The 24,866-nt window shown below is 42.8% G+C and overlaps 1 protein-coding gene across 25 annotated transcripts in view; it reads right to left on the bottom strand.

Moving 5' to 3' along the window:
- The window catches only part of KALRN (kalirin RhoGEF kinase), a 700,623-nt gene that overhangs the window by 86,162 nt on the left and 589,595 nt on the right, over window positions 1-24,866 (bottom strand). For 11 of the 25 annotated variants that reach the window (XM_054480928.2, XM_054480929.2, XM_054480934.2 and 8 more), the window contains 3 exons: window positions 9,647-9,930; window positions 8,414-8,518; window positions 5,010-5,105 (listed from right to left, as the gene is read on the bottom strand). In XM_054480928.2, coding sequence (XP_054336903.1) covers window positions 5,010-5,105; window positions 8,414-8,518; window positions 9,647-9,930 — 485 coding nt within the window. The remainder of the gene's footprint in view (window positions 1-5,009; window positions 5,106-8,413; window positions 8,519-9,646; window positions 9,931-24,866) is intronic. The other 14 variants (XM_054480931.2, XM_054480930.2, XM_054480942.1 and 11 more) reach the window with 3 other exon arrangements.

Below are 24,866 nucleotides of genomic sequence, written 5' to 3'. Positions count from 1 at the left end.
AGAAAGAGGCTTTCTTTTCTTTTCTATCTCTCTCTCTTTTTTTTTTTTTGTAGAGACGGAGTCTTGCTTTGTCACCCCAGGCTGGAGTGTAATGGCGCGATCTCAGCTCACTGCAACCTCTGCCTCCCAGGTTCAAGCGATTCTCATGCCTCAGCCTCCCAAGTAGCTGGGATTACAGACGCATGCCACCACACCCATCTAATTTCTTTTGTATTTTACTAGATATAGGGTTTCACCGTGTTGCCTAGGCTGGTCTTGAACTCCTGAGCTCAAGCAATCTGCCTGCCCTGGCCTCCCAAAGTGCTAGGATTACAGGTGTGAGCATCCACACTCAGCCTAGGGGCTTTCTTTCCAGAGGCTTGGTCTTTCATGCCAGGAAGATGGTAGACTTCTGGGGCTCCAGGACTTCAGTTTAGAGATACACTAGATTCTCACATGGCCAGGAAGCTCTTGTTTCTCAAACTTGGGGAATAAAACCAAATTGTATAGACTGTTAAGCTATTACCCTGCAACATTCACCCAACCAATCTATTGCTGGCAAATACTAAGTTTCCATGTGCCCAGCTTCATACCAAGCTACAGGAGATAAGGATGACACAGTTCCCTTTCCCTGTCCTTCACAAGGCAGTTGAGGTGGCTAAGAACTAACATTTGTAGATGCTTGATTATCAGTTTACAAAGCCTGTTCATGCCTACTCAATTATCATCATAACTGTCTTGGGATTAGATTTGAATAGACAGAATCAGCATCACTAATAAGTGAGGTAAAAGAGAACCCCAAGTAGACTAAGTAATTTTCCCAGGACTATACAGTAGATAGCAGAAGCAGGACTAAATCCTAGGTCTTCTGATTCCTTACACACTCACTGCCAGCAGCAACAGTCCACAGGTCTAGAAAAGGCTTTATTAAAAATCACACAGTGAAAGCAGGGGGAGCCCTATTCCTGGCTTAAAGATAATCCCTTAATGCAAAACCCAGAAAAAGTGTGTTAGTTCTATCTGGGGAGATGGGTGAGCATCCTTTCTTGATAAACAAAAGCACGGATTAAAGACCAAGGCTGGTAGCAAGACCACAGAAGGGCCCATTAACGTCCAGAAGAACTCATGGTTGGGTGGTGACTCTTCAGGAGTTTTATCTGCACTGCAGATAAACCCTGTTTTTGTTCCTTAACAGTAGGTCTTGTGCAGCAGAGATCCTAACTCACCGAGGCAGAAGCTTTGGTATAACAATGACCAAGTGACCATAAAGCACCAGGGGCAGCTCTGGGAGATAGGAACATGGGGGAATCTCATGGCCTTTGGGTGGAGCCAGGGAGCCAAATGAACTCTAAAGCAGAATTCGGTGCCACGGCTTGAGCAACCAATAGAGCGGAAAGACTTTAAGGACTCAGTAAAGTCCAAGAATACCAGATGCTCCTGTAAGATGGAATTGAACTCTGTAAAGTGGAAAGAACTTTATTAGTTCTTCCTCATATGGAACGAAGAAAACTCCCACCCACAGGTCTAGGTTCTGCCCTCTGGGGTAACAAAGAGTTAGTTGCTCTTTGCAACCTCATTCCCATGGAAGTGCTTCAATTACTAGAAGATAGCTCTCATGTGTCTTCTCCTAACTTCTCCCCATAGTTAACCTTGGTTTCCTCAACTTTCCTTCAAATTACATGGACCGCATGGTTTGGTTACCTCCTCTGGGCCCTTCCAGTTTGTTCAAGAACATTGTAGAAGGTTGCATTTAGAATAGAATAATAGAATGCATTGGCTGGGCGTGGTGGCTCACGACTGTAATCCCAGCACCTTGGGAGGCCGAGGTGGGCGGATCACTGTGGTTAGGAGTTTGAGACCAGCCTGGCCAACATGGTGAAACTCTGTGTCTACTAAAAATACAAAAATTAGCCAGGCATGGTGGTGTGCCTGTGATCCCAGCTACTCAGGAGGCTGAGGCATGAGAATCACTTGAACCTGGGAGGTGGAGGTTGCAGAGAACCGAGATCATGCCGCTGCACTCCAGCCTGGGCGACAGAGTCAGACTCTGTCTCAAAAAAAAAAGAAAGAATAGAATGCATTAGTCACACACAGCTCATGACGTGTATGGTCTGAATACCTTTGAATACTATTGCTTCTTTTGATCTGTACATTGTACTTTCGTTAACCAAGCCTGTGATAATACTATCTTAGCAGCTATCACACAGTTGTACTTAGTCAAATAAATACTCCAGAGCTTTTATGAGCTCTGAATCTTTTCTTCTTCTAAGCAGAAGAACTGATAAGGAATAGGACTAAGAGTCTTGAAGGTGAAAATGCAACTTAGTGCTCCCAAGCATGGCTGAGATATTCTCAACCTAGTATTGTTACATTGCTACCCCATGTGGGAAGGGAAGAAAGAGAAAGTGGTGGAAAGGACCAAGTATCAAATTTTGGTAGGAAGATTCTAAGAAACCAAACCACTGCTTCCTCTTTCTTTTCTGTGACGTGAGCTTGGTTTTACATGTTAAGCCAAAGATAGCTCTAATTCTGGGCTTACTGTAGGTCCTCAAGAGTAGTTATTGCTGGAAGAAGTTAAATCCTTCATTATGGCAAACTCACCACAGAAAGGACATTCATTCAACAGACATTTATTGACAGCCTATAATAAAGCCAATCAACACCAATGCCATCCCACATCCCCTCTTCTCTAGAAAATTTGCTGTGATGGGACTTTTCTATGTCTTTGCTTACATGTTTAACACCATCGATCACACAAATTGGTGGTCCAGAGACTGTCAGCAGTGCAAAGCTTAGCAGTAGTAGTGGGAAAAAAGGTAACCCAAAATATAAAAATGGACTCTGGAAACAAGTGTTCATGAAAAACCCACTAAGTGTAAAAGACTTTTTATACTAATAGAGCAAAAAATAATAATATCCTAAATGACTTACCATCTAGCTAGGGAGGTAAAATGCAAATGAAATCATTACGATATTTTAACAAATTACACCACAGAGCTGCTTAAGAGCTGTCCCAGGCAGTATGTGGCTTTAGTAATTACCATGGGATTACAATGGAAATTTGGCCTGGGCTGGTCAGAAAAGCCCTGGTAGAGAGGAAATTTGAGTAGGACCCTGAATGACCATTATGCTCTAGATAAGCAAACATAAGAGGGAGAACATTCCAGAGAAGTGGGGCCATATGAACAAAAACTTGGAGGGAAGAAAGCCAAGTGTGAGTTCGAGGATAGCAAAGAAAACAATTTGTTTGGAGCAGAGTTCATCAACCAAATAAATAACTAGATGCTGGAAAGGTAGGTTGGAGGACAGGCTATAAAAATATCAGAATATTAGATAAGTGCAGACTTTATGTATAGGCCAGTGATTCCCAAACTTTGATTATATATCTCTGTCACTGAAAATAATTTTGTTCATGTACCCCTAAACATGTAACTAGTTTATAAATTCTATATCTATGCTACTATACTATCATTATATACATAAGAAAACACACACAAAACCATTTTAAAATGATATAAAGAGGCTCTAATATTTTCTTCCCATACCCCAGTAAGTTGTCTTATGTACCTGAGGGCACCCCCACATGGGAGACCACTGCTTACGTAGCCAAGAGTGAGGCAATACGCAGTGTTTACAGAAGACCAACTGGGGGTGAAGGCAGACTTAGTGGGGAAAAGGCAGGCAATGGCTACTGTAATACTCCAGGAATGAATTCAGGGCCCATGCTCAGATGGTAAAAGAAAAAATGCAAAAAAGAAAGAAAAAGGATGACTTTAAGAAAAAAATTAAATATAGCATTTGTAGAATGAAGAGGTATATAGGTTGGTGTGGAGAGGGAGAGCAAGTGAGAAGCAGTCAGACAGGGGTCTTTGAAAGTCAATGTAGTGCCCAGAAGAGAACTTAACTCCTGCTGGTAGGAAAAGGAAAGATGGCAGGAAAATGGACAATTTTCAAGAGTTTGACACTAGGTACTGAAAACAGCTGGGTTTTTTTTTTTTTTTTTTAATTAGAAAGGAAAATTTAGCAGGAAAAGAATAAAATCATATGTATTAAACCTCATTTATATAGTATATGCTGGGATATCTGAAAAGGAAGTTACTATAGTCAAAATTATTAGGTAGCTTTCCGTAGAGCATCCATCATTTTCCTCTAGCTCCTGGGCTAAGTGATTAGTAAGACTGCCCAGTAGAAGTCTGGCAGAAGCACAGACATTTATCCTAATGAGAATTGCGGGAAAAGCTAAATGGGTGATATGGATGAGAGTGAAAGAAAGGAAAATGCTTCCAATTGTCATCCTGTGGTGATACACTTAAATGTAAAAACAGGAGAGTGGAGGAATAGCTCCATCCTTATGAGCTATCCAAAAAGGGGCCCTTTCACCAGCATTATGCCAAAACCCCAAACCTGCTCAGACTCATCACCTATCCCTCCAACGGGCTGATGGGTCCATGAGACAGTCACAGGCTAGACAGGCTGCCAGTGGCTTATGTTCAGTTTTTCCCCCCATCGTAGGGCTAGGCACTGACTCTCTTAATTTATTGTGGTGAGGTATCCACACACTATTGCCCATTCCCCTTTATAATCAGCAGTCTAGTTTTGAAAGACTTTGCACATTGGAAGGCTACCCAAGTCCCCATAAAATTTCCTAGTGCTGTCAAATATCCAATCAGTATGTTCTGGGTCTCAGCATCACAGTGTACTTAGCTTCTGGGCTAACCAAATATATATCAATCACTGACTGAATGCCACTTGCCTGTGGGCCGCTGGATCAGGCTTGCAATGAGGTAAGTTTGTCTTGGATAGTTTTCAACTTTCATCAACACTGCAGCCCCTAAATGGTCTGTTAATTCCCTATACCCATTCCCAAAGTCAAAAAGGACTCTGGGGTACAGCTTTTTAGAAACCATCATTAGCTGCAATCACATAGGAGGAATGAGGACAGGTGCAAGGAGAAAACGGCAGACAGATGCAAGGCTGGAGCAGCGTGGAGGTGAGACACACACAGAACTGCCTCCAGGACGCCCACTTACCAGCTTGTTTTTGACCAACTTTTCTATTGCATTGACAAGGTCTGCAGCAGTAGGTACTTCAGTGGAAGCCTGCCGGGCTGCTAGCAAAGAGGAGGACTGCAAGACATCGGGCAGCAGAGGAAAAGCAGATTAGCAAGGAATAGGGAACAGTGATCAGGAAGTAAAACAGAAAGTCCAAAGCTCAAGCCAGGGAAGGGAAGCAAAGTTCTGTGTTTAGAGGGAAGAGGTGACAGAGGGAGAAGAGTGTAGGTGTAATACAGGCCTGCCCAACCCCTTATCAGGAATTCTAGCCAGCAGCAAATGGATGGGACTAGGCTATCCTTAGGCAAGCCTATGAAGGAGGGGAGAGGAGAAATCACTGACTTCCTGGGAGGCCTACAGACCAGGGCTGCACCTACTGACAGCAACAGCTTGGAGGGCGGGGGCTACTGCTCTGTGGGCAAACAAGACTTTGGCCACTACACAGCTGCCCGTTGCTGTTTCGGGGTGTGAAGGATTCAACAAACCCAGCCTTGAGTGTGTCCAAAAAAGGGAAACAGTCCTTGCTTTACTATAGCCTTAGATATAGATCTTTATTATGCGTCCAGCAAAAATGCTAGGGGCAAGACCCTTAGAGACCAGCAAGCTAGATACTCCCTTCCTATACTCTCCCCCTCTGCCCCTGACACACATACACCCTTACCCCTCCACAAAGCATAGCTGGCTCTGGTAAGGCCCCTGAACTGGAACACTAGGAAGTAATAAAAGGCTTTAGCAGGAGTCCTGAAGCAGCCAGGAACTACCCTGTTCATAGTAAAGAGAGATGACTCCAGGACCTCCCTGTGTCCCTTTTCCCCTGCACCAGCAATGAGGAGTTGTCCGTGTGGTTGTTTGTGTGGTCAATGGTTTGGGGCTTCCTGCTCACTGAAGGATGGTGGTTTTTTGTTTGGCTTTTTCTTCCTTCTTCTACCTGAGAAGAAACTGGGGGAGAAATGGTTAACCCTGCACAGTATGTGTGTGCTTTTACTTCCAGCTTATCAGAGCAGAGGGCAGTGGTGTTCCCAAGGCCAGGACATAGGCTCCTTCAACTTTGCCCCTTGGGTTAGAGGGCAAGTTTCAAAAATGAAGCTTCTCATCTAATCTAAGTTACTTTATTAAGTCTTTGCTTATGAGATGGGAGGAAAATAATTATAATTAAGGAAGATAATAACAATATTCTTTATCCTTTCTTGGGGAATGCAGGAAAAAGCTTACGTCTATGTGGAAAATCAAGTTATCCTCTTTTTAATATAGTAATCCTACTCCTGGGAATTTATTCCAAGGACAGAAGTCAAAAGAACAAATGTTGTATATACACAGTGATCTGTATGTAGTAGTATTAGCCATAGTAGCAAACAATGGAAACACCCTGTTAGGATGTCCCCAACAGGCTGATCAAACACATTATGGAACAGCAAATAAGCAAAGTTTTCTCCAGCTATTAAAATTACAGCTAGGAAGAAAAAAATTCATGCAATTTTAGGAAATGGTAGTAAATAAAACATTGGACACATCATATGCATATTATAATTGTAAAAGTAAAATGTACACACATGTGAAAAAGATTAGAAGGAAACATGGAGAAGACAATTGCACAATATTACAATGGTGAACTTTTAAAAATTCCTTTGACAGTGTTGTAAAAATTGTTTTAATAAATCCAACTCCATTTGCTAGACGCTCTGAAGTTCATCCCACTCCCAAACATTTATAAAAAACATACAGAAATCAAACAAGCAGGAATAAGGAGAGTTCACGTATCTGAAAGGAAACTGTTGCCATCTGCCCCATTTCTGGATAAGGAAAAGGCTACACAAATAAAGGTAAGTCAGAATTCTCAGTTAAAAATTATCCAGAAACAATGTAACATCCATTTCTGTAAACAAGCTGTGTTTGAGGGAATTAGAGAAAGAGGGTGGTGACCTTATGCAAGTGGGGCCCTTGCGCAGAGGGCTGTGTGAGACATGGGCACCCTACTCCCCAGGCCACGATCGCTGTTTATAAAATACATTACAAGTAGGCAGGTCTCATTCCCATCTCAAGGTGAAGCAGCAGCACTTCTGTCTCAGGAACCCAGGATGGTATAACACCAGCCTTCCTACTATGTTTCTTCCCAACAATCCAGGGTCAAAGAGCTGGCCCTGAAGACAGGGCCACCAACATCACCTAGGAGGGGCCACGACTAGGTGAGTCACATCATGGGGGCAGATGTGACTCTGCCACATCTCAGAGTCCCTAGATTCTGTCCTTCCGGCCTAGCACAGAGGAAGACTTCAGTTAATGTCTGTGGGTTAACAATTCAAATGCAAAGCAGAGAGCATTAAAATAAGAACTGAGATGTCACCAGAAAGGACACACCAGCAGACGGTGCTTTTTGAATTGTGTGCTCAGTGGTATTACAGACATTTGTTTCCTGCTTACACTTGCTGGGCCACCTCCTGGAAGGAGGCTGTCCCACTACAGGGCAGAGCACTAGAGAGCACAGGAGAACCTGGAGGGACAGGTAGACAAACTGCCACAACCACTACCACCACTGCAACAAAACGGCACTTGAAAAAGCAATGGAAAGTGCCATACAGTCAAAACCCAAACCCGCCACTTCCACATACAGAGTATCAGCAACACTTAAGGCAAAAAAAAAAAAAAATGTGAAAGCAGGGCTGCAAGGAGACTGAGTAACAAGTGAGGGAGAACATAAAGCTGCCCCAAGCCTTGGGTCAGTACCTGGAAGCACATCTAACCTACACTTCTGCTCCAGAACAACTGGGATGATCACCGGCTGACTGGAGACACAGGGGGCATCGATATTTCAAATACCAGTGAGCCTATGCATGCCAGCGGGCCGGGGAATCTTGCAAAGCAAAGTCAGGCAATTTCGCATATTAGGTTTGCCCACCTTTGACAATAACTTTCCCTTAGCAGCATCTCCATTCCTCATACTGTCATTGCAAAATTTGACCAACACTGGGCTTGACTGGTAGCTACCATTAGAGTTTAGAGTTGACTATAGGGAAAACAACTAACATGTTGGTTGTACAGTCAGGTACGACAAAATGGTTGTGGACTGGAACTACCTGGAATTGCTCCTTTTAGGATGTGCTACTTCCAAAGACAGAGCCATTACCCTTTATCAACAGGACAAGACACCAGGCAGATTCCCACTTTGAGAATTCTGCACACACCCCCTCCACTGCCTAGAATGAAGTTGGACCTCCAGGGTTGGGGAAGGGACACCTACCAAATAGAGACACAATTGATATCAGCATGGATTCATGTGGACAACGAGATAACATGGGAGAAAGAGTATGACTACCCCCATCACACAGAAAAAACAAAATCACGCACGGCACGTTGCTCTTTTAAGTGAGAAAGTAAAGAAGTTCTACCATTTCATCCTGTGTAGGGTCGTTGTCAAAAATCTTCATAGGTGGTGGGAGGGGTGTGTGTGACTCTTCATCCGGCTCATCTTCACCCCAACCTTTCTTGCTCTTCTAGAACAAAAGAGCAGCATTAGTTACTGTGTCACAAACATGCCAGTGGTTCTGGACTTGACATTAACAAAAATAATACATAGGAGGAGAGTTCCTCTCTCAACTCACTCTTAACTGTTCAGCCGCAATTTCCTCTTTTGATACATGGATACACCTGCTTATTTCAAATGTGAGTGAGCACCAGTGGGGAACACACACACACACACACCCAAAAAGAAGCAAAACCAGAAACTATCTATCTTATTGATTAGCAAGAAAAGAAAAAGCTGGAAGTAGTCAGAGAGAGCCTAACTTTTACATTTTTGTAGGGCTATGAAACCATAGCCCAAATGCTGCCAGGCTTAGCTGCCATTTCCAGAGGGAGAAATGGCAGGTAGCATAAAATCACAACAAGAGGGGGTCCGGTTACACATCACAAAGAATTTCTTAGCCACATCAGTGATCAGAGCAGGATTGTGTGCCAAATAAAACAGGTATCTCATTTCCCCAATCAAAACATATCCACTGTCTTTTGGTTACAGAATCTCAGCTTCATCCAGCCTAACTTTGGCTACAGTCTCTCAAACCTTCCAGTATGGGCGTTCATTAGTTTTCATGAAGGCCCATTTAATCACTGACTGACTCCTAGATTAAACTTTTTCTTTGAGCTGAAACCCTGCCTATTGTAATCTTCATCTGTTCATCATAGTTATCTGGAGTAACTCTGGATGGTCTATTCCTTTTGATGTGTGGCACTGCTCAAGAGAGTGCCACACATCAAACAGCTACAATCTCCCAGCACAGTCCTGTTTTCAAAATGAAACAATCTTCATTCTTTTATTCTAAATCTAAACAGGTATAGCTGGTTTTAATGTAGTCCTTAGTAGAGGTAGGGAACTAATGACCAAATGACTCCTCTCAGGCCCAGGTGAATGGTTTCTGTCTGCTGGATGTCTTAGGGGCTAGTCAGTTTCTGAATCAGCCACAATTCAAACTGGCCAATGTCTTAAGAATAAAAAGAATCCAAATCGCTTAGGCTCAAGATAACACACTAGTGGAGATTTGAGATGGCCTAGTTGACAAAACCTGAGGAAGGAGACGTATCAGAAGGCCCTCCTGATGGACAACTCCGGGGCCCCCTGTAAGTACCTCATCAGCGCTGTCTCCCTGAGGGGTTGTTTCATCCCCAGGCTTGGGAGATCCCAGGTCGAAGCTCTTCCGACCATCGCGAACTTTCTTCTGCTTTTTGATGTTTCCATCTGCCTTCCCGCTGTTGAGCCGACGCACAGGACTCGTCAGCCACTTCTTAAGAGTGTTGGTGGAGCGCTTGGGACCCGGGGAACTGTGGATGGAGTTCAGGGAGGGCTGGGCCTGCAGGTTGGCCACGGACTCGGACTTGCCTCCATTCTCACTTGAGGAATGAGAGTATGCATCTGAGGAAAACAGACAGACACAGCCATGTCAGAGGCGGTGAAGGCAGGCCGCAAACCTGGGAGTGAGACAGCTCCATCCTCAGGAAGCTAGGACACAAAGCAGAATGTCCAGGCCAGCTGTAGACCTCAGTCCAGAGAACCCTCTCAACAACAGTAAGAAAGGCAAATGCTCACTCAATTTTTAATGTATGAAGCACCATTCCCAGTACTATGGATACAGGAGTGGGCAGAAGACAGAGACTCCTGCCTTCGTGGAGTTTACATTCTGGTGGGAAACACATATAATAGGCTATAAAAAAATAAGCAAAATGAAAAAATGAAAAAATAAGCAAAATGAAAATTATGACAGTTGGTGAGAAGTGCTACATCAAAACACAAAGTATGGAAAGGGATTAGGGAGTGCTGGGGTTGGAAGAGGGGGTACAGATTGAACAGGTGGTCAGGGCCAGTCTCATGACATGACATGTGAGCCAAGGCCTAGTGGTGGTGATGCCATCTGGCAAAGGGCCTTCTGGGCAGAAGAGCAAACACAAAGGTCCCAAGGCAAGGCCTGGGGTGGCCTTGGTGGAGTAAGCCAGAGGGGATCAGTAAGAAAGGAAGTCAGAAAAGCTGCTGGGAGCTGGGTTAACAAGCACGTGGTAGGCCAGTGTTATGCCTCTGGCTTTTACCTGGAGTGAAAACCCACTGGAAGACTCTGAGCCAGAGTGATTCAATCTGGCTTATATTTTTAAAGGTCATTCTGGTTTCTACATTGAGGGCAAATGGAAATAGGGAAACTGGTTGGGAGGCCACTGCACTATTCCAGGTGAGGGATGTTGGTGGTTTAGAAGTAGGGTGGTCCTAGTGGTTGTTAGAAGTGATCAGATTCTGGAGATGTTTTGCTGGAAGGGTCAATGTGATTTGCTGACAGACTGTGCGTGCATGGGATATGAAAAAAGAGTCAAGGGTATCTCAGGTTTTGGGTCTGAGGTTAGGACGGGGTTCCTGAGATGTGGAAGAATATAGGAGGAACAGGACTCGGGGAGGGAATATAGGAGTTTAGGTTTAGACATCTTTGAGATGCCCATTAGATACCTGAGTGGAGAAATTGAATAGCAGCTTGCCTTCAAGTCTGGAGCTCAGGGGAGAAAGTGCTGGTGAGCTGGAGATAATTGCAGAGTTGTCAGAGGAGAGATGGGGTTGGAAGCCATGAAGCTGGGTGAGATCAGCGAGAGGCGTGGGTATGGATAAAGACAAAGTCCAAAGACTAAGCCAGAAGCAGGAAGACGAGCGGACAAGAAGGTAGCCAGTGAGGGAGGAGTAAAACCAGGAGGGTGGGGTGTTCTGGAGGCTGCATGTGGAAAATGTCTTACAAAGGGAGAAATCAGCTGTGTCAAATGCTGCTTGATAGGTCAGGAGAGTTGACCTAAGAATTAAGTCTTAAAACTGAGCAACATGGAGATCATTGGTGACTTTGAAAAAAGCAGCTGTAGTGCAATGGAGGGGGCCGTGGCCTAATTAGAGAGGATGCAAGAGCATGGGTGTGAGAAACAAGACAGAGTATAGAGACTTCTTGTACTGTTTTAAAGGCACAGTGATTGGAGAACAAGAGTTTGTTTTGTTTTGTTTTTTAAATCTCAGCATATTGTTTGTAAGCTGTATGCCATATATTGACTATTTTCAATCGTATAATATGCTTGCAATAGCCTAAACATTTAATGTGGACTATCATTTCATTCTCTGTATAACTCTATGAGGTAGGTTCTGTCATTATCCTCATTTTACAGAAGAAGAAACTGCAGACTTAAAGAGTTAACTTGCTTAAGGACATACAGCTCATAGGGGCAAGGTGAAATCTGAACTCCAGACAGCCAGACTTGAGCACTAAACTACACTACTGGAGCTGGGTGTGGTGGCTCATGCCTGTAATCCCAGCTACCCAGGAGGCTGAGGCAGGAGAATCACTTGAACCCAGGAGGCGGAGGTTGCAGTGAGCCAAGATCGCACCATTGCACTCCAGCCTGGGTGACAGAGGGAGACTCCATCTCAAAACAAACAAACAAACAAACACTACTGGGCCTTTCATGTCTACACCCGCCCAGTTCTCTAGGCTCCCTCTGAATATGGGGTTAGGGATGAGGTTGGAGGAAGAGCAAGTCCAGGGAAAGCCACGCTGCCATGGAAGAATAGAGAGGCTAGAACAGGCATGTGGCAGATGTGGGCATGCAGGAAAAGCACATTGAGCAAACTTTATTTAATTTTCCCTAAATCCTTGATTTCTGAATACTCATTAAACTCGGAGGAGATCAGCATTAGCATCTACCTACCTTGGCTTTAGAGAATAGTTTTGAGTTATTCAAAAGAAAGCCCTTTAAGTCCACTTCAGATGTCTTCCTAGCTCTCAGTGCTTGTTTCTACTAGTATTGAGAAAGCTAGGATCCCCGGACATTCGAAAGTTGCACGGGAGCATCAGCATGCAAATCAAGATCCTCAGTGAGAATTCCTAAGTAATAATTATGTCATGGAGCACTGATTAGGTCATCTATTATAAAGATATATAAGACAGATTTTTATTTTCATAGACCTCTTACCTAGCTATACATAGACATCCATACACAATAGAGAGAAGCAGAGAGAGAGAGACAGAGAGAGAGAGAAAATGAAAAAGCAAGATTAAGCACGCAAAATAAAGATAAGTTCACAAGCCTGTATGTGATTAATTGCCAGAGGGCTGGTATGGACTTTAGTTGACAAGTAAGTAGAGTTCAGAGGAGGGTCAGATCAGTGTAGGCGGGATTGATCTGAAAAGATTTAATGGAAGAGCTGTATCTGAATAGAAGGGTGAAGGAATTCCAAAAGGGAGAAACAGCAGGAACAAAAGCACAGAGGCAGGAAAAATGAAAAATAAGTTAACAGCCAGTAATAGATCCTTTGGATGAAATAAAGATTAGTGGAGAAAGAACCTGTATAGAAAAATTTGTGAGGACATTCAATAATAAACCATAGGAGTATAAATTTTATTATGAGACTACTGGGAAATTACATGATAAAAAGAGTTTTTTGTTGTTGTTGTTGTTATTGCTTTGTTTTTAATTAATCTTGGCAACTATATACAGCACAGCCCTGGGAAGGAGGAATTAGAGCCCAGAAAGCCACACTAGGGCTGTGTACAGGGAATACAAAGAAATGAACGTGAGACACTTCAAAGCAAGAAGTGATACCATTAGCATCTGAATAAATCAAAGGTGAGTTGTCTCTGTGTATGCTGATGCTTCTCATCATCACCATGATCTTGGGAGAATACCTGACCAGCTCTACCTCACCCGCACATAGGCCCCCTGACAGTGCCAGTTTGCATACTGATATTTAAATCAAACACAGGACTAGGTATTTAAACAAATTATTACAGTGGCTTTTCATATCTACTCGAAGACCGAGTCACCTTTTCCTATAATGACTTTGCCCTAGACCTAGACTAGAGGTCTAATCTACCTGGGAGGCCCTCTGGCCTACATGTAGCCAACAGAGAAGAAATAAAATCCTGAAATAGGGTGAAAGGATATGGCTGGGCATGGTGGCTCATGCATGTAATCCCAGCACTTCGGGAGGCAGAAGTGGGCAGATCACTTGAGGCCAGGAGTTTAGGACCAGCCTGGCCATCATGGCAAGACTCCATCTCTACAAAAAAAAAAAAAAAAAATTAGCCAGGTGTGGTGGCACATGACTAAAATCCCAGCTACTTGGGAGGCTGAGGCATGAGAACATTTTGAGCCTAGGAGGTGGAGGTTGCAGTAAGCTGAGATCACACCACTGCACTTTAGCCTGGGCAATACAGCAAGAGAAAGAAGAAAAGAAATGAAAAGAAAAGAAAAGAGAAAAGAAAAGAAAGGAAAGGAAGGAAGGAAGGAAGGAAGGAAGGAAGGGAGGGAAGGGAAGGGAAGGGAAGGGAAGGAAGGGAAGGAGGGGAAGGAGGGGAAGGAAGGGAAGGAGGGGAGGAGGGGAAGGAAGGAGGAAGGGAGGGAGGGAAGGAGGGAGGGAGGGAAGGAGGGAGGGAGGGAAGGAGGGAGGGAGTGAAGGAGGGAGGGAGGGAAGGAAGGAAGGAGGGAAGGAGAGAAGGAAGGAGGGAAGGAGGGAAGGAAAGAGGAAGGGAGGGAGGGAGGGAAGGAAGGAAGGAAGGAGGGAAGGAAGGAGGGAAGGAAGGAAGGAAGGAAGGAGGGAGGGAGGGAGGGAGGGAGGGAGGGAGGGAGGGAGGGAGGAAGGATGGAAGGAAAGGTGAATGGATGCTTTTGCCAATAGATAGCTGTCTTCAGTGTCTACAACTGGCTGGTCTCATGGGCACAAATCTCAGGCTTTCTGAGCCTTGACCCTGCTGGAACTTTCTTGGATATTGCTAGAGTTTTGTGCATAATTTGGAAAACAGCAGCAGAATATTTATATTTGGAAGCATAAAAATTGAGCTTCTAAAATTCTCTGGTATGAAGGATAACTCACAGGGTTGCTATACTCAGGGAATATTAGGAGCTCTACTAACTTGGTTGGCATCTCTTTAAGGAAAAAGTTGTAATCTTATCTCAGAAAATTCCTTGCTGGCTGTGGTCTTGGGTGTGTTGACATTGTTTCTGAAGTGTTTGGTATGGGTCAAACTACTGTTCTCAGAAGGCTGGGTGATAAACATCTTCAGAACACTGGTAATAGAAGCAGGGCCTCTCTGCTATCTTTCTGCTGATAAGTTTGCGGAAGCTTTTCATTCACTAGACCCCTGTGATTCCATGTGGCTCTACTGAATCCAAGTCTTCAAGACTTATTATCAGCACATGTTGTGTCAGCAGAACTAGAAGCCCGGCCACATTAACTGTGCCTTGTGTTACCAGGCGAGACAGATGACTGCCTAAGATTTCTGTTCCACGGCACATCATGGCCTGGTTTTGAGATTCACAAATGCACATTTTGAATGACCATTCCTCTTCCCCTGTTGTCATTTACTTCTGCTTCTTGCTTTCTGTGAAAATTAATGGCAAGAGTATAAAATACAAATTAAAAGCCAAGAGTAATCTCTATTTTGTTGTTTCAAGTTTGTTGCATGCAAGCAACTGGAGCCATGCAACCATGGCCCAAGTTATGGGAATCTCCGAGCTGGAAGCAATGTAATTCATCACCTAGTTGGTGTCCTGACTTGGGATAAGACCATTTCCAAGACACTTTAAATGCCTGGTTATAAAGGAATGTGGCATCATTTAGATTAGAAACATCTACTTAGTTAATCACTTCTTCAGAGGGATTGGCATGTTATGCTCATCCCATCTTTTTTGGAAAATGGCTGCCATTAGCTGTAGAGAACTTATTTTACTATCTTTCTAGATAAAACAGTTAAGTGACAGATTTGGAATAACTACAACAATAATATTGTTCTCTCATCAAATCATCCCAAGTCCAGGCAGGTATTATTTATTAGGATTCCCACCTTAGGAAACAGAAAAAGAGACTGTTTTAGGAAACTGAGGCTCATAGTGACTGGCAAAGGCAAGACTTAAACCCAGATCTGACTCCACCACATATATATTTAATCTTATCTCTACATCCAAGTTCATTCCATGTGTTCCTTTCATCTTTACCATTATTATAGAAAGGAGCATCAAGTTGCTTAAAGGTTTATATGTGGAAAAGCGCTTGTCACAAATCAGTAACAAAACTAGTACCAGCATCTAGGCGTCCCTAGGCCTATTCTAGGGCTCTGAACCAATGCTTCCTCTTTAGCAAAGAGGCTTTAGAAACTGCCCAAAGACCAATGACTGGCATTAAGTAAATGGGAAGACAAATGGATCCCTGGACACTGCAAATAATAAAGAGCCCCTAATGTTCTGGTATGTACAGTTGGCTTTCTAGAATTAAAAAAAATTTTCTGAAGCGAATTTTATCATGAAATAGTTTTAAAATACAGAAAAATATAGAAAAAAATTCACATCTATGTACCCATCACCTAGATATAGTGTAAACATTTTTCCATATTTACTTCAGGTTTTTTAAAAATAAAAGATTACAGATATAGTTGAAGCCTTTTATGTTGCCCAGTTGCAATCCCACTAATTGCCCTCATCAGAGTTAAATTCTCTTCTAAAGCTAGTGTGCATCTTTCTTATCCATGTTGTTAAACATTTACTTTTATGTGAATATAGTATTATTTTGTGTTTTATATTTTATATAATTATCATAATGTAGGTATTACTTTGCAACTTCATTTATTCAAAATTACTTGAGATTTATTCATGTTCATACATGTAGATCTAGTTCATTCACGTTAATTTTTTTTTTTTTTTTTTTTTTGAGACAGGGTCTTACTCTGTTGCCTAAGCTGGTGTGCAGTGGTGCGATTTCAGCTCACTGCAACCTCTGCCTCCCAAGTTCAAGCGATTCTCCTGCCTCAACCTCTGGTGTAGCTGGGATTATAGGCGTGCACCACCACACCCTGCTAATTTTTGTATTTTTAGTAGAGATGGGGTTTCACCATGTTGGCCAGGCTGGTCTCAAACTCCTGACCTCAGGTGATCTGGCCACCTCAGCCTCCCAAAGTGCTGGGATTATAGGTGTGAGCCACTGTGCCCAGCCTCATGTTAATTGTTGAATAATATTCTTTCATAGGCTACATCATAATTTTGTAATATATTTTCCTAATGATGAACATTTGGGCATATGGGGATATAGATAGAGATAAATAGATATATAATTGTACAAATCCGTTTGCATGAGTGTGAGAATTCTTCTAGGCCAGTGCTTCCCAAACCGTCTGTGGTAAAGAACCAGTTTTACTTGTTTCCAATCTATTTTGGACCAGTACTTTTTTTTTTTTTTTTTTGGAAGAAGGTAGAGATGGGGTCTCACGATGTTGTCTGGGCTGGTTTCGAACTCCTGAGCTCAAGGGATCCTCCTACCTCAGCCTTCAAAGCGCTAGGATTACAGGGATGAGACATCACACCTGGCCAGACCAATACTTTTATGAAATACATCACACTCTTGGATGTTGTGGAACTGTCAAAACACTCTTATTTTCTGTGCTCATCTCACTGTGGATTGGACTTAGTTCAAAGACTTTGGCTGTCTGTGGGTCACACACTGAACAGCACTGCTTTTACTCTAAAGCATAAATCTCCATGTGGAACTGCCTGGCTCCACCACTGGGCAGCTGTTATGACTCTGGGCAGGTTACCTTGGTTTCTGTATCTCTGTATCTTGGTTTCCTCATCAGTAGGGAATATTAGAACCTATCTCATAAGGTTGCTCCTAGGATTAAGAAGTTAATATTTGAAAAGTGTTTAGAATAATGTCTAGACCCAGAGAAGCACCATTTAAGCATTTGTTAAATAAAAATTAATAAAACCATAAAAACCTCCCCTAATTCCATGACTGACTTTTTTCTGTGTGTTCATTCATTCCATCTGTGTATTCTTCTACAGGCTAGTCTCGATATGTTAAGCGTCAAAAGTTTTAGCTTCAAAGTTCTGTGTCTCATGAAAGCAAAAGAAAAACCTAATACTACCAGTTGCCACCCGGTAATAGATTCTCCCTATCTCCAGTAAGTAATGATAGCTCTTTAACCACTCCTAAGACCAATGCCTGAAATCTCTTCCTAGAATAAGGTAGCCTCATCCTTTGGCTATCAGGCAATTTTCCCCCTCTCTCACCATTTGGAAGTTTAAGCAGCACAGGTTATTCCCTGAAGATGACACCTGCCTCCTTCTATCTACAGGGGTATCCCTCAGAATGGGAGCCTCTGAAGGACTCTATGAGGAGGTAATTGAACAACTGTTGAGATTATGGTCTCAGATACCATCTTGGGGGTTAGACCCAGTTGCCACCCGGTAATAGATTCTCCCTATCTCCAGTAAGTAATGATAGCTCTTTAACCACTCCTAAGACCAATGCCTGAAATCTCTTCCTAGAATAAGGTAGCCTCATCCTTTGGCTATCAGGCAATTTTCCCCCTCTCTTACCATTTGGAAGTTTAAGCAGCACAGGTTATTCCCTGAAGATGACACCTGCCTCCTTCTATCTACAGGGGTATCCCTCAGAATGGGAGCCTCTGAAGGACTCTATGAGGAGGTAATTGAACAACTGTTGAGATTATGGTCTCAGATACCATCTTGGGGGTTAGAATCTGCACGTCGATGTTATTAGCCTACGCCTTGGGGCAACAACTCCATGATTTCAGGTATTTTAATCACAGTACAGTAATCTCCCCCTTATCCATGAGGGAAGGGATGCAGTCCAAGATCCCCAGTGGATGCCTGAAACTACAGATGGTATCAAACCCTATATATGTTTTTTTGCTATACATATGTACCTATGATAAAGTTTAATTTATAAATTAGGCCTTAAGAGATTAACAACAACAACTAATAATGAAATTGGACAACTATAACAATATGCCAGCATCACTACTCTTGCGCTTTGGGAGCCATCATTTAGTAAAATATGGGTAACTTGAACGCAAGCACTGCAATACCATGACAATTGATCCGATAACTGAGGCAGTTACTAAGTGACTAATGGGCAGGTAGCATATACAGCATGGAGATGCTGGACAGAGGAATGATTCAGATCCATATCCTGGGCAGGACGGAGTAGGATGGTGTGAGACTTCATCACACTACTCAGAACCGTGTGCAATTTAAAACTTATGAACTGTTTATTTCTGAAATTTTTCATTTAATATTTTCAGACCTCAGTTGACTGTGGGTAACTGAAACCGTGGAAAGTGAAACCTCAGATAGATGGTGACTGTTTTAGCATGTTTCCATGCAACACATGTAAGCGCTACCTGCTTCAACTGAAGACAAAAATCAGAATAAAGCCTGGGAGAGCTTGTGCACTGAACATATCCTAACCAGTTCATTGTCTGTGTCAAACATTGTCCTTCTTCTATTTAGGTAGCCTTTCATTAGTGTGATGGTTAATACTGAGTGTCAACCTGATTGGATTGAAGGATGCAAAGTATTGATGCTGGGTGTGTCTGTGAGGGTGTTAACATTTGAGTCAGTGGGCTGGGGAAGGCAGACCCACCCTTACTCTGGGTGGGCACCATCTAATCAGCTGCCAGCGCAGTTAGAACATAAAGCAGGCAGATAAAACGTGAAAAGACTAGACAGGCCTAGCCTCCCAGCTTACATCTTTCTCCGGTGCTGGATGCTTCCTATCCTCAAATATTGGACTCCACGTTCTTCAGTTTTGGGACTTGGACTGGCTCTCCTTGCTTCTCAGCTTGTAGACAACCTATTGTGGGACCTTGCGATCATGTGAGTTAATGAACTCCCTTTTGTGTGTGTGTGTGTGTCTGTGCGTGTGTGTGTATAAATAAATAGATATATATCTCCTATTAGTTCTGTTGTCCCTCTAGAGAACCCTGACTAATACAATTAGTAACCAAATAGAAGATACCTGCATAGGCCAGGCGCACTGGCTCACACCTGTAATTCCAGCACTTTGGGAGGCCGAGGCAGGAGGATTGCTTGAGCCCAGGAGTTTGAGACCAGCCTGGGCAACATAGCAGAATGAAAGAAAAAAGCAAAGCAAAGCAAAGAAAAGGAAAGAAAGAAAGAGACAAAAAAGAAGGAAAGAAAGAAAGAGAATAAAAGAGAGAGAGAGAGAGAGACAAAGAAAGAAAAAAAGAAAAGAAAGAAACCTGTATAGACATCTGTAGGAACTGAATATACCAGAAATTTATTATATCTGATATAACTAATTTAGAAATTTAATTTCTTGTTTCTAAAGTTTCAACTCATACTTACTTCAATGTTACACCTAAAAAAAATGCTACTCCCCTTTCGGGTTTAGTGTAAAATTTGCCAAATGATTCTGAAATTAGAACACACTGTACACAAGTCATCAAAGAGTGCAAACATAGGCTCTGGCGAATGCTTTATGGTTGCATCCACAGGACTGTCACCCATTACTTTTCTAATCACAAAATACTGACTTAGCCTTATTTCTACTGACCCCAAGGTGATTTGGAAGTAGAGAAGGACTACACTTCCCAGACAGAAAAAGAAGATAGTTCTAATAGTGTTAGGAGCTTAGTGTCCCCAAAGACCAGTAGCAGTGTCTTTGCAAGGGGTAGGCTGGGACCCTAGAGAGCAAGCATATGTGCAGGTGGCATCCGAGGCTTCCGTGGATTGTGGGCATCCCAAATATATTATTTATGAGGCTGGCTCACTATTTTCTACATTGGCTTCAGTAGCACAACTCAGAAATGAAAAAACTCGGTTTCAATCCATTCTTCTGGAGTTCAGTGATGGTACTCAAGCACACCCCAAAGGCATGTCTTCTATATAATGTATCATGTGATTGTTAAAAGACAATGGGGTCCAGCTGCTCCATATAAACCATACCTGTTTTATCTAGATGGTCAATAGGTCTATAAATGTCCACCTGGTGTTCATCACAATACTGAATTGGAAACTTTGACTCCAATGGCTGAAATCAGAAGAAACCACGAAGATTTCTAATATCCACTAACAATTTACAGAGGGATCCTTTGACCTTCTGTTCTTTTTTCTTGCTTTAGCTCCAATGGCGTGGGAATAATTGCAGACTCATTCATATTGCTTTCACATGGCTTGAGTTGTATAAGGCCAATGTACTTCAATACATCTGTCTGAAGATATTATATACTCAAACATTCCTATTTTCTTTGCTTTCCAGAAATAATTTGCTAATATAAAAATTATAGAAATATCATATATACATTTTTGTTCACACTGGAAATTGAATATCTAGAGAAGGGCACATGATGGGAGGGCCAAAGGTGAAAATTTCCTGGGTAGCCAAGGGATAAATCCATATTTGTTCATAAGCATTAACAGCACAAGGCCTGCAGTAAGTATTATTACATAATATGTCCTGCATGGTGTACAATAATACTCTGGCAAAATTTAGCAGAATACAAGCTCCTGGTTGCATATTCAGCTGAGGTCCTGAGGCTATGTACAGCCAGGTTCTGGCATGGCTGGCTTCTCAGCAAACCATCTGGTTAGCCATCTTGGTGCCTGGGCCACTTAGTGCTGGAGAATGAAGATAGCTGCTATGGTGACAGCAACAGGAAATGGGGCCGGGGGGTGGGGGGAGCTGTTCCTTGACAATAGGAAACTTGTTGCCCTTGCAATTGCTCTTACCACAACTTTAGACTAAACTTGGCAGATGCATCTTGGCTCAGAATATTCCATCTTCCATCTCTTAGTCATCCCCAAGTCTCAAATGCATAGTGCAAACCCCTGCCTCCCACTTACTATGCCACCGCTTTTAGACCTAGTTTAGGAGTCTCTTTTCCAACACATCCTTTACCAACTCAACATCCTTTACCTCACCACTTCAGTCAGACTTAACTTTGTGTTTTTATAAATTTTGTACAACTGAATCCTTATGCATTTAGAACATCTATATCTATTTTTTTCCATTAAATTAAAAGTACAAAAGCAAGGGCCACATCTTAGTTCATTTCTAGTTATTGTCCCCCTTCTTTTCCCAATATGGCTGCTCCTGTCCTGTCAGAATGTGTACAGAAATCTGAGCCACAGAAATGATTCCAGATCCAGTGGCATCCACATAGGGCAGGGATCCTTCTCGTCTTCAGAGCCCATTGGGACATTGGCCCTCAATAGGAATATCTCCAACAGGCAATCTCCACAGACTGAAAAGTCAGCACCTCTTGCTTCAAATTAGAAGTCTCCTAAATTTTGTTCTAATTCAGTGCAGATCTCCCTCAACTACTGCAGGCTTCTTCAGTGCTGTCCTCCCCACGACCCTGGCCCCACGCTTTGGCTCCTGTTGGGATGGCATTGGAAGCAGAGGATAAAATGAAAGTTCCCAATTGACTGTCCTCAAGGTCTCCTCGACCTCGAGTTCTTCTATGTAATCTTCTGTCTGAGTCAGAGACAGAGGGAGGAAAGCCCTCAAAGGGCAATGAACTCCACCCTCTGCCTCCAGATAAGCACGTCCTGAAAACACAAGGCCGCTGCTCTGATATACTGCGGTGCTGACTCACTGGACTCACTGCCCCATCTAGCTGCCTCTGGAAGTTAAAGGTGAGAAAATTCTCTCTATATGCCACCAGTGGTGGATTCTGAAGCTTGATATGTGGGATCAAGCAGAAGTCAGTGAAAGCAGATCTGCTGCTCTTCTAAGAGTAAATATTCTAGATATTATTTCAACCTACACACCCATTTACTTCTGCTAGAGTTTGCTGCAGCTTCTGGAGAGGGAACACACATTTTTTCTAAACTGAGGAGTAGAAAACTTTCCCAAAAGACTTCTGAAGAGTTCAAAACATAACCACCAAGGCTGGGAGTGGTGGCTCATGCCTATAATCACAGCACTTTAGAAGGCTAAGGTGGGAAGATCAATTGAGATCAGGAGTTTGAGACCAGCTGAGCAACATAGCGAGACCTCATCTCTACTAAAAATAATAAAAAAAATTAGCCTGGTATGGTGGTGCGTTCCTGTTGTACCAGCTACTTAGGAGGTTGAGGCAGCAGAATCGCTTGAGCCCAGGAGGTCAAGGCTGTAATGAGCTGTGATTGCACCACTGCACTCCAGCCTGTGCAACACAGTGAGACCTCTGTCTCAAAACCAAAACCAAAACCAAAACAAAACAAAAACCATAGCCACTGAAAGAATACGGTGAAACTTCGCAAATTCAGATTGAAGAAAGGGCACATTATATTAGTATAAAATACAGGCCTTTCATTGTGAAAACAAAACAAAACAAAACTGTTTCACTATGAGATATCATCTCATACCTGTTAGAATGGCTATTATCAAAAATCAAGAGATAACAAATGCTGGTGAGAGTGTAGAGAAAAGTGAACCCTAGCACATTGATGCTGGAAGTGTAGATTGATACAGCTATTATGCAAACAGTATGTAGGCTCCTAAAGAAATTAAAAATAGAATAATCAGGCTGGGCGCAGTGGCTCATGCCTGTAATCCCAGCACTTTGGGAGCCCAAGGCGGGCGAATCATTAGAGCTCAGGAGTTCAAGACCAGCCTAGACGACATGGTGAGACCCTGTCTCTACAAAGAATACAAAAATTAGCTGGGTGTGGTGGCATGCACCTGTAGTCCCAGCTACTTGGGAGGCTGAGGCAGGAGAATTGCTTGAGCCTGGGAGGCGGGGTTGCAGTGAGCCAAGATCACGCCATTGCCCTCCAGCCTGGGCGACGAGAGTAAAACCCTATCTCAAAAAAAAAAAAAAAAAAGAAAGAAAAAGAAAAAGAAAAAAAAGGAATTATCATATGACCCAGTGATCCCTCTTCTGAGTACATATCCAAAGGAAATGAAGTTACTACCTCATAGAGATATCTGAACCCTTACATTCATTGCAACATTATTCACAGTAACCAAGATACAGCAACCATCTAAGTGTTTGCCAACAAACCAAGGAATAAAGAAACTGATGTATATATTTATATACACAGACAATGAAATATTACTCAGCCTTTAAAAAGAAGGCAATTCTGCCACTTGCACAACATGGATGAACCTGGAAGGCATTATGTTAAGTGAAATAAGCTAGACATAGAAAACTATTGCATGATCTCGCTTATATGTGGAATCTTAAAAAAAAAAAAGTCAAATATACAGTGATGGAAAATAAAACATTGGTTACCAGGCGCTGGAGTAGGGGGAAGAAACAGGGAGATGTGGGCCAGAGGATACAAAGTAGCAGATAACTATTTATATGTATCCTATAACATCATGTCATATACCTTAGATATATACCATAACATTTATTTTAAAATAGACAAACAAGAAATGCTTACTATTTTCAAGTGATGGCCAGCAAGAATTAGTGGATAAGTAGGAACTGAGATTGCCTGAAATCTGCACTCGCCTACGAAGACATCACAAGCACAACAAGGAGGGTCATCTAATTATGGCACAAGGCACCTACCAAGTTCCGAGGCTGGAGTGGGCACCTGCTCCTGGATTTATCTCTCCGCATGCAGCCCTTGCAAGCTCCATATCTGGCAGGTAAGCCCAATTTCCCCATAAATTAGGGCCACTCCTGAGTCCATGGTATGTCTTAGGCCTTCAAACAAGCCCTCAATGAGCTCCGTAAAGCACCGTTAACTCTATTAGCGTACCTAGTAATATTTTCTCCTTTTCTTTTCAGATGGTATGAACACAAACAAGTACAGCCCTAGTAATAATCACAAAGACTCAAAATAGCACTATACAAATGACTGTATATAACTGAAGACTCTCCCACAGAATGGGCAAGGCTAACTTCCAGTTTTGTTCTCCTACCAGCAGACTTTTCATTCACTAAGATTTCTGCATGGCTGGGTGTGGTGGCTCACGCCTGTAATCCCAGCACTTTGAGAGGCCGAGGTGGGCGGATCACAAGGTCAAGATATCGAGACCATCCTGGCTAACATGGTGAAACTCCGTCTCTACTAAAAATACAAAAAAAAAAAAAAAAAAAAAAAATCAGCTGGGCGTGGTGGCAGGCGCCTATAGTCCCAGCTACTCGGGAGGCTGAGGCAGGAGAATGGCGTGAACCTGGGAGGCGGAGCTTGCAGTGAGCTGAGATCCTGCCACTGCACTCCAGCCTGGGCGACAGAGCGAGACTCTGTCTCAAAAAAAAAAAAAGATTTCTGCGCTGGTATTTTCTTTCCATTCCCACTGTCACTCAGATAGTTTAAATCTACTTGCTTTAACTACATAACAGCTCCAGACTGGTCTCTCTGCCCCCAGTCATTTTCTCCTATTCATTTGATATATCTCTGCCACCAGAGCAATTGTATCGTTTTGTTCAAATCACATTCAAAACTTCATCAATAGTATCTAATTTGTCAGCCTACTTTTTTATGGTAGTTCCACGATCAGGCCTGATCTCACCTTGCCTGTTCTCTGAGTTCCATTTTTGGTAATCCAAAGTTTTCAAACTGTGGTCCCCAGACCAGCAA

Source organism: Pongo pygmaeus, chromosome 2 (genome assembly GCF_028885625.2).
Source record: "Pongo pygmaeus isolate AG05252 chromosome 2, NHGRI_mPonPyg2-v2.0_pri, whole genome shotgun sequence".
In the NCBI taxonomy this organism is placed as follows: domain Eukaryota; kingdom Metazoa; phylum Chordata; class Mammalia; order Primates; family Hominidae; genus Pongo; species Pongo pygmaeus.
This window is presented reverse-complemented; position numbering and strand designations above follow the sequence as displayed.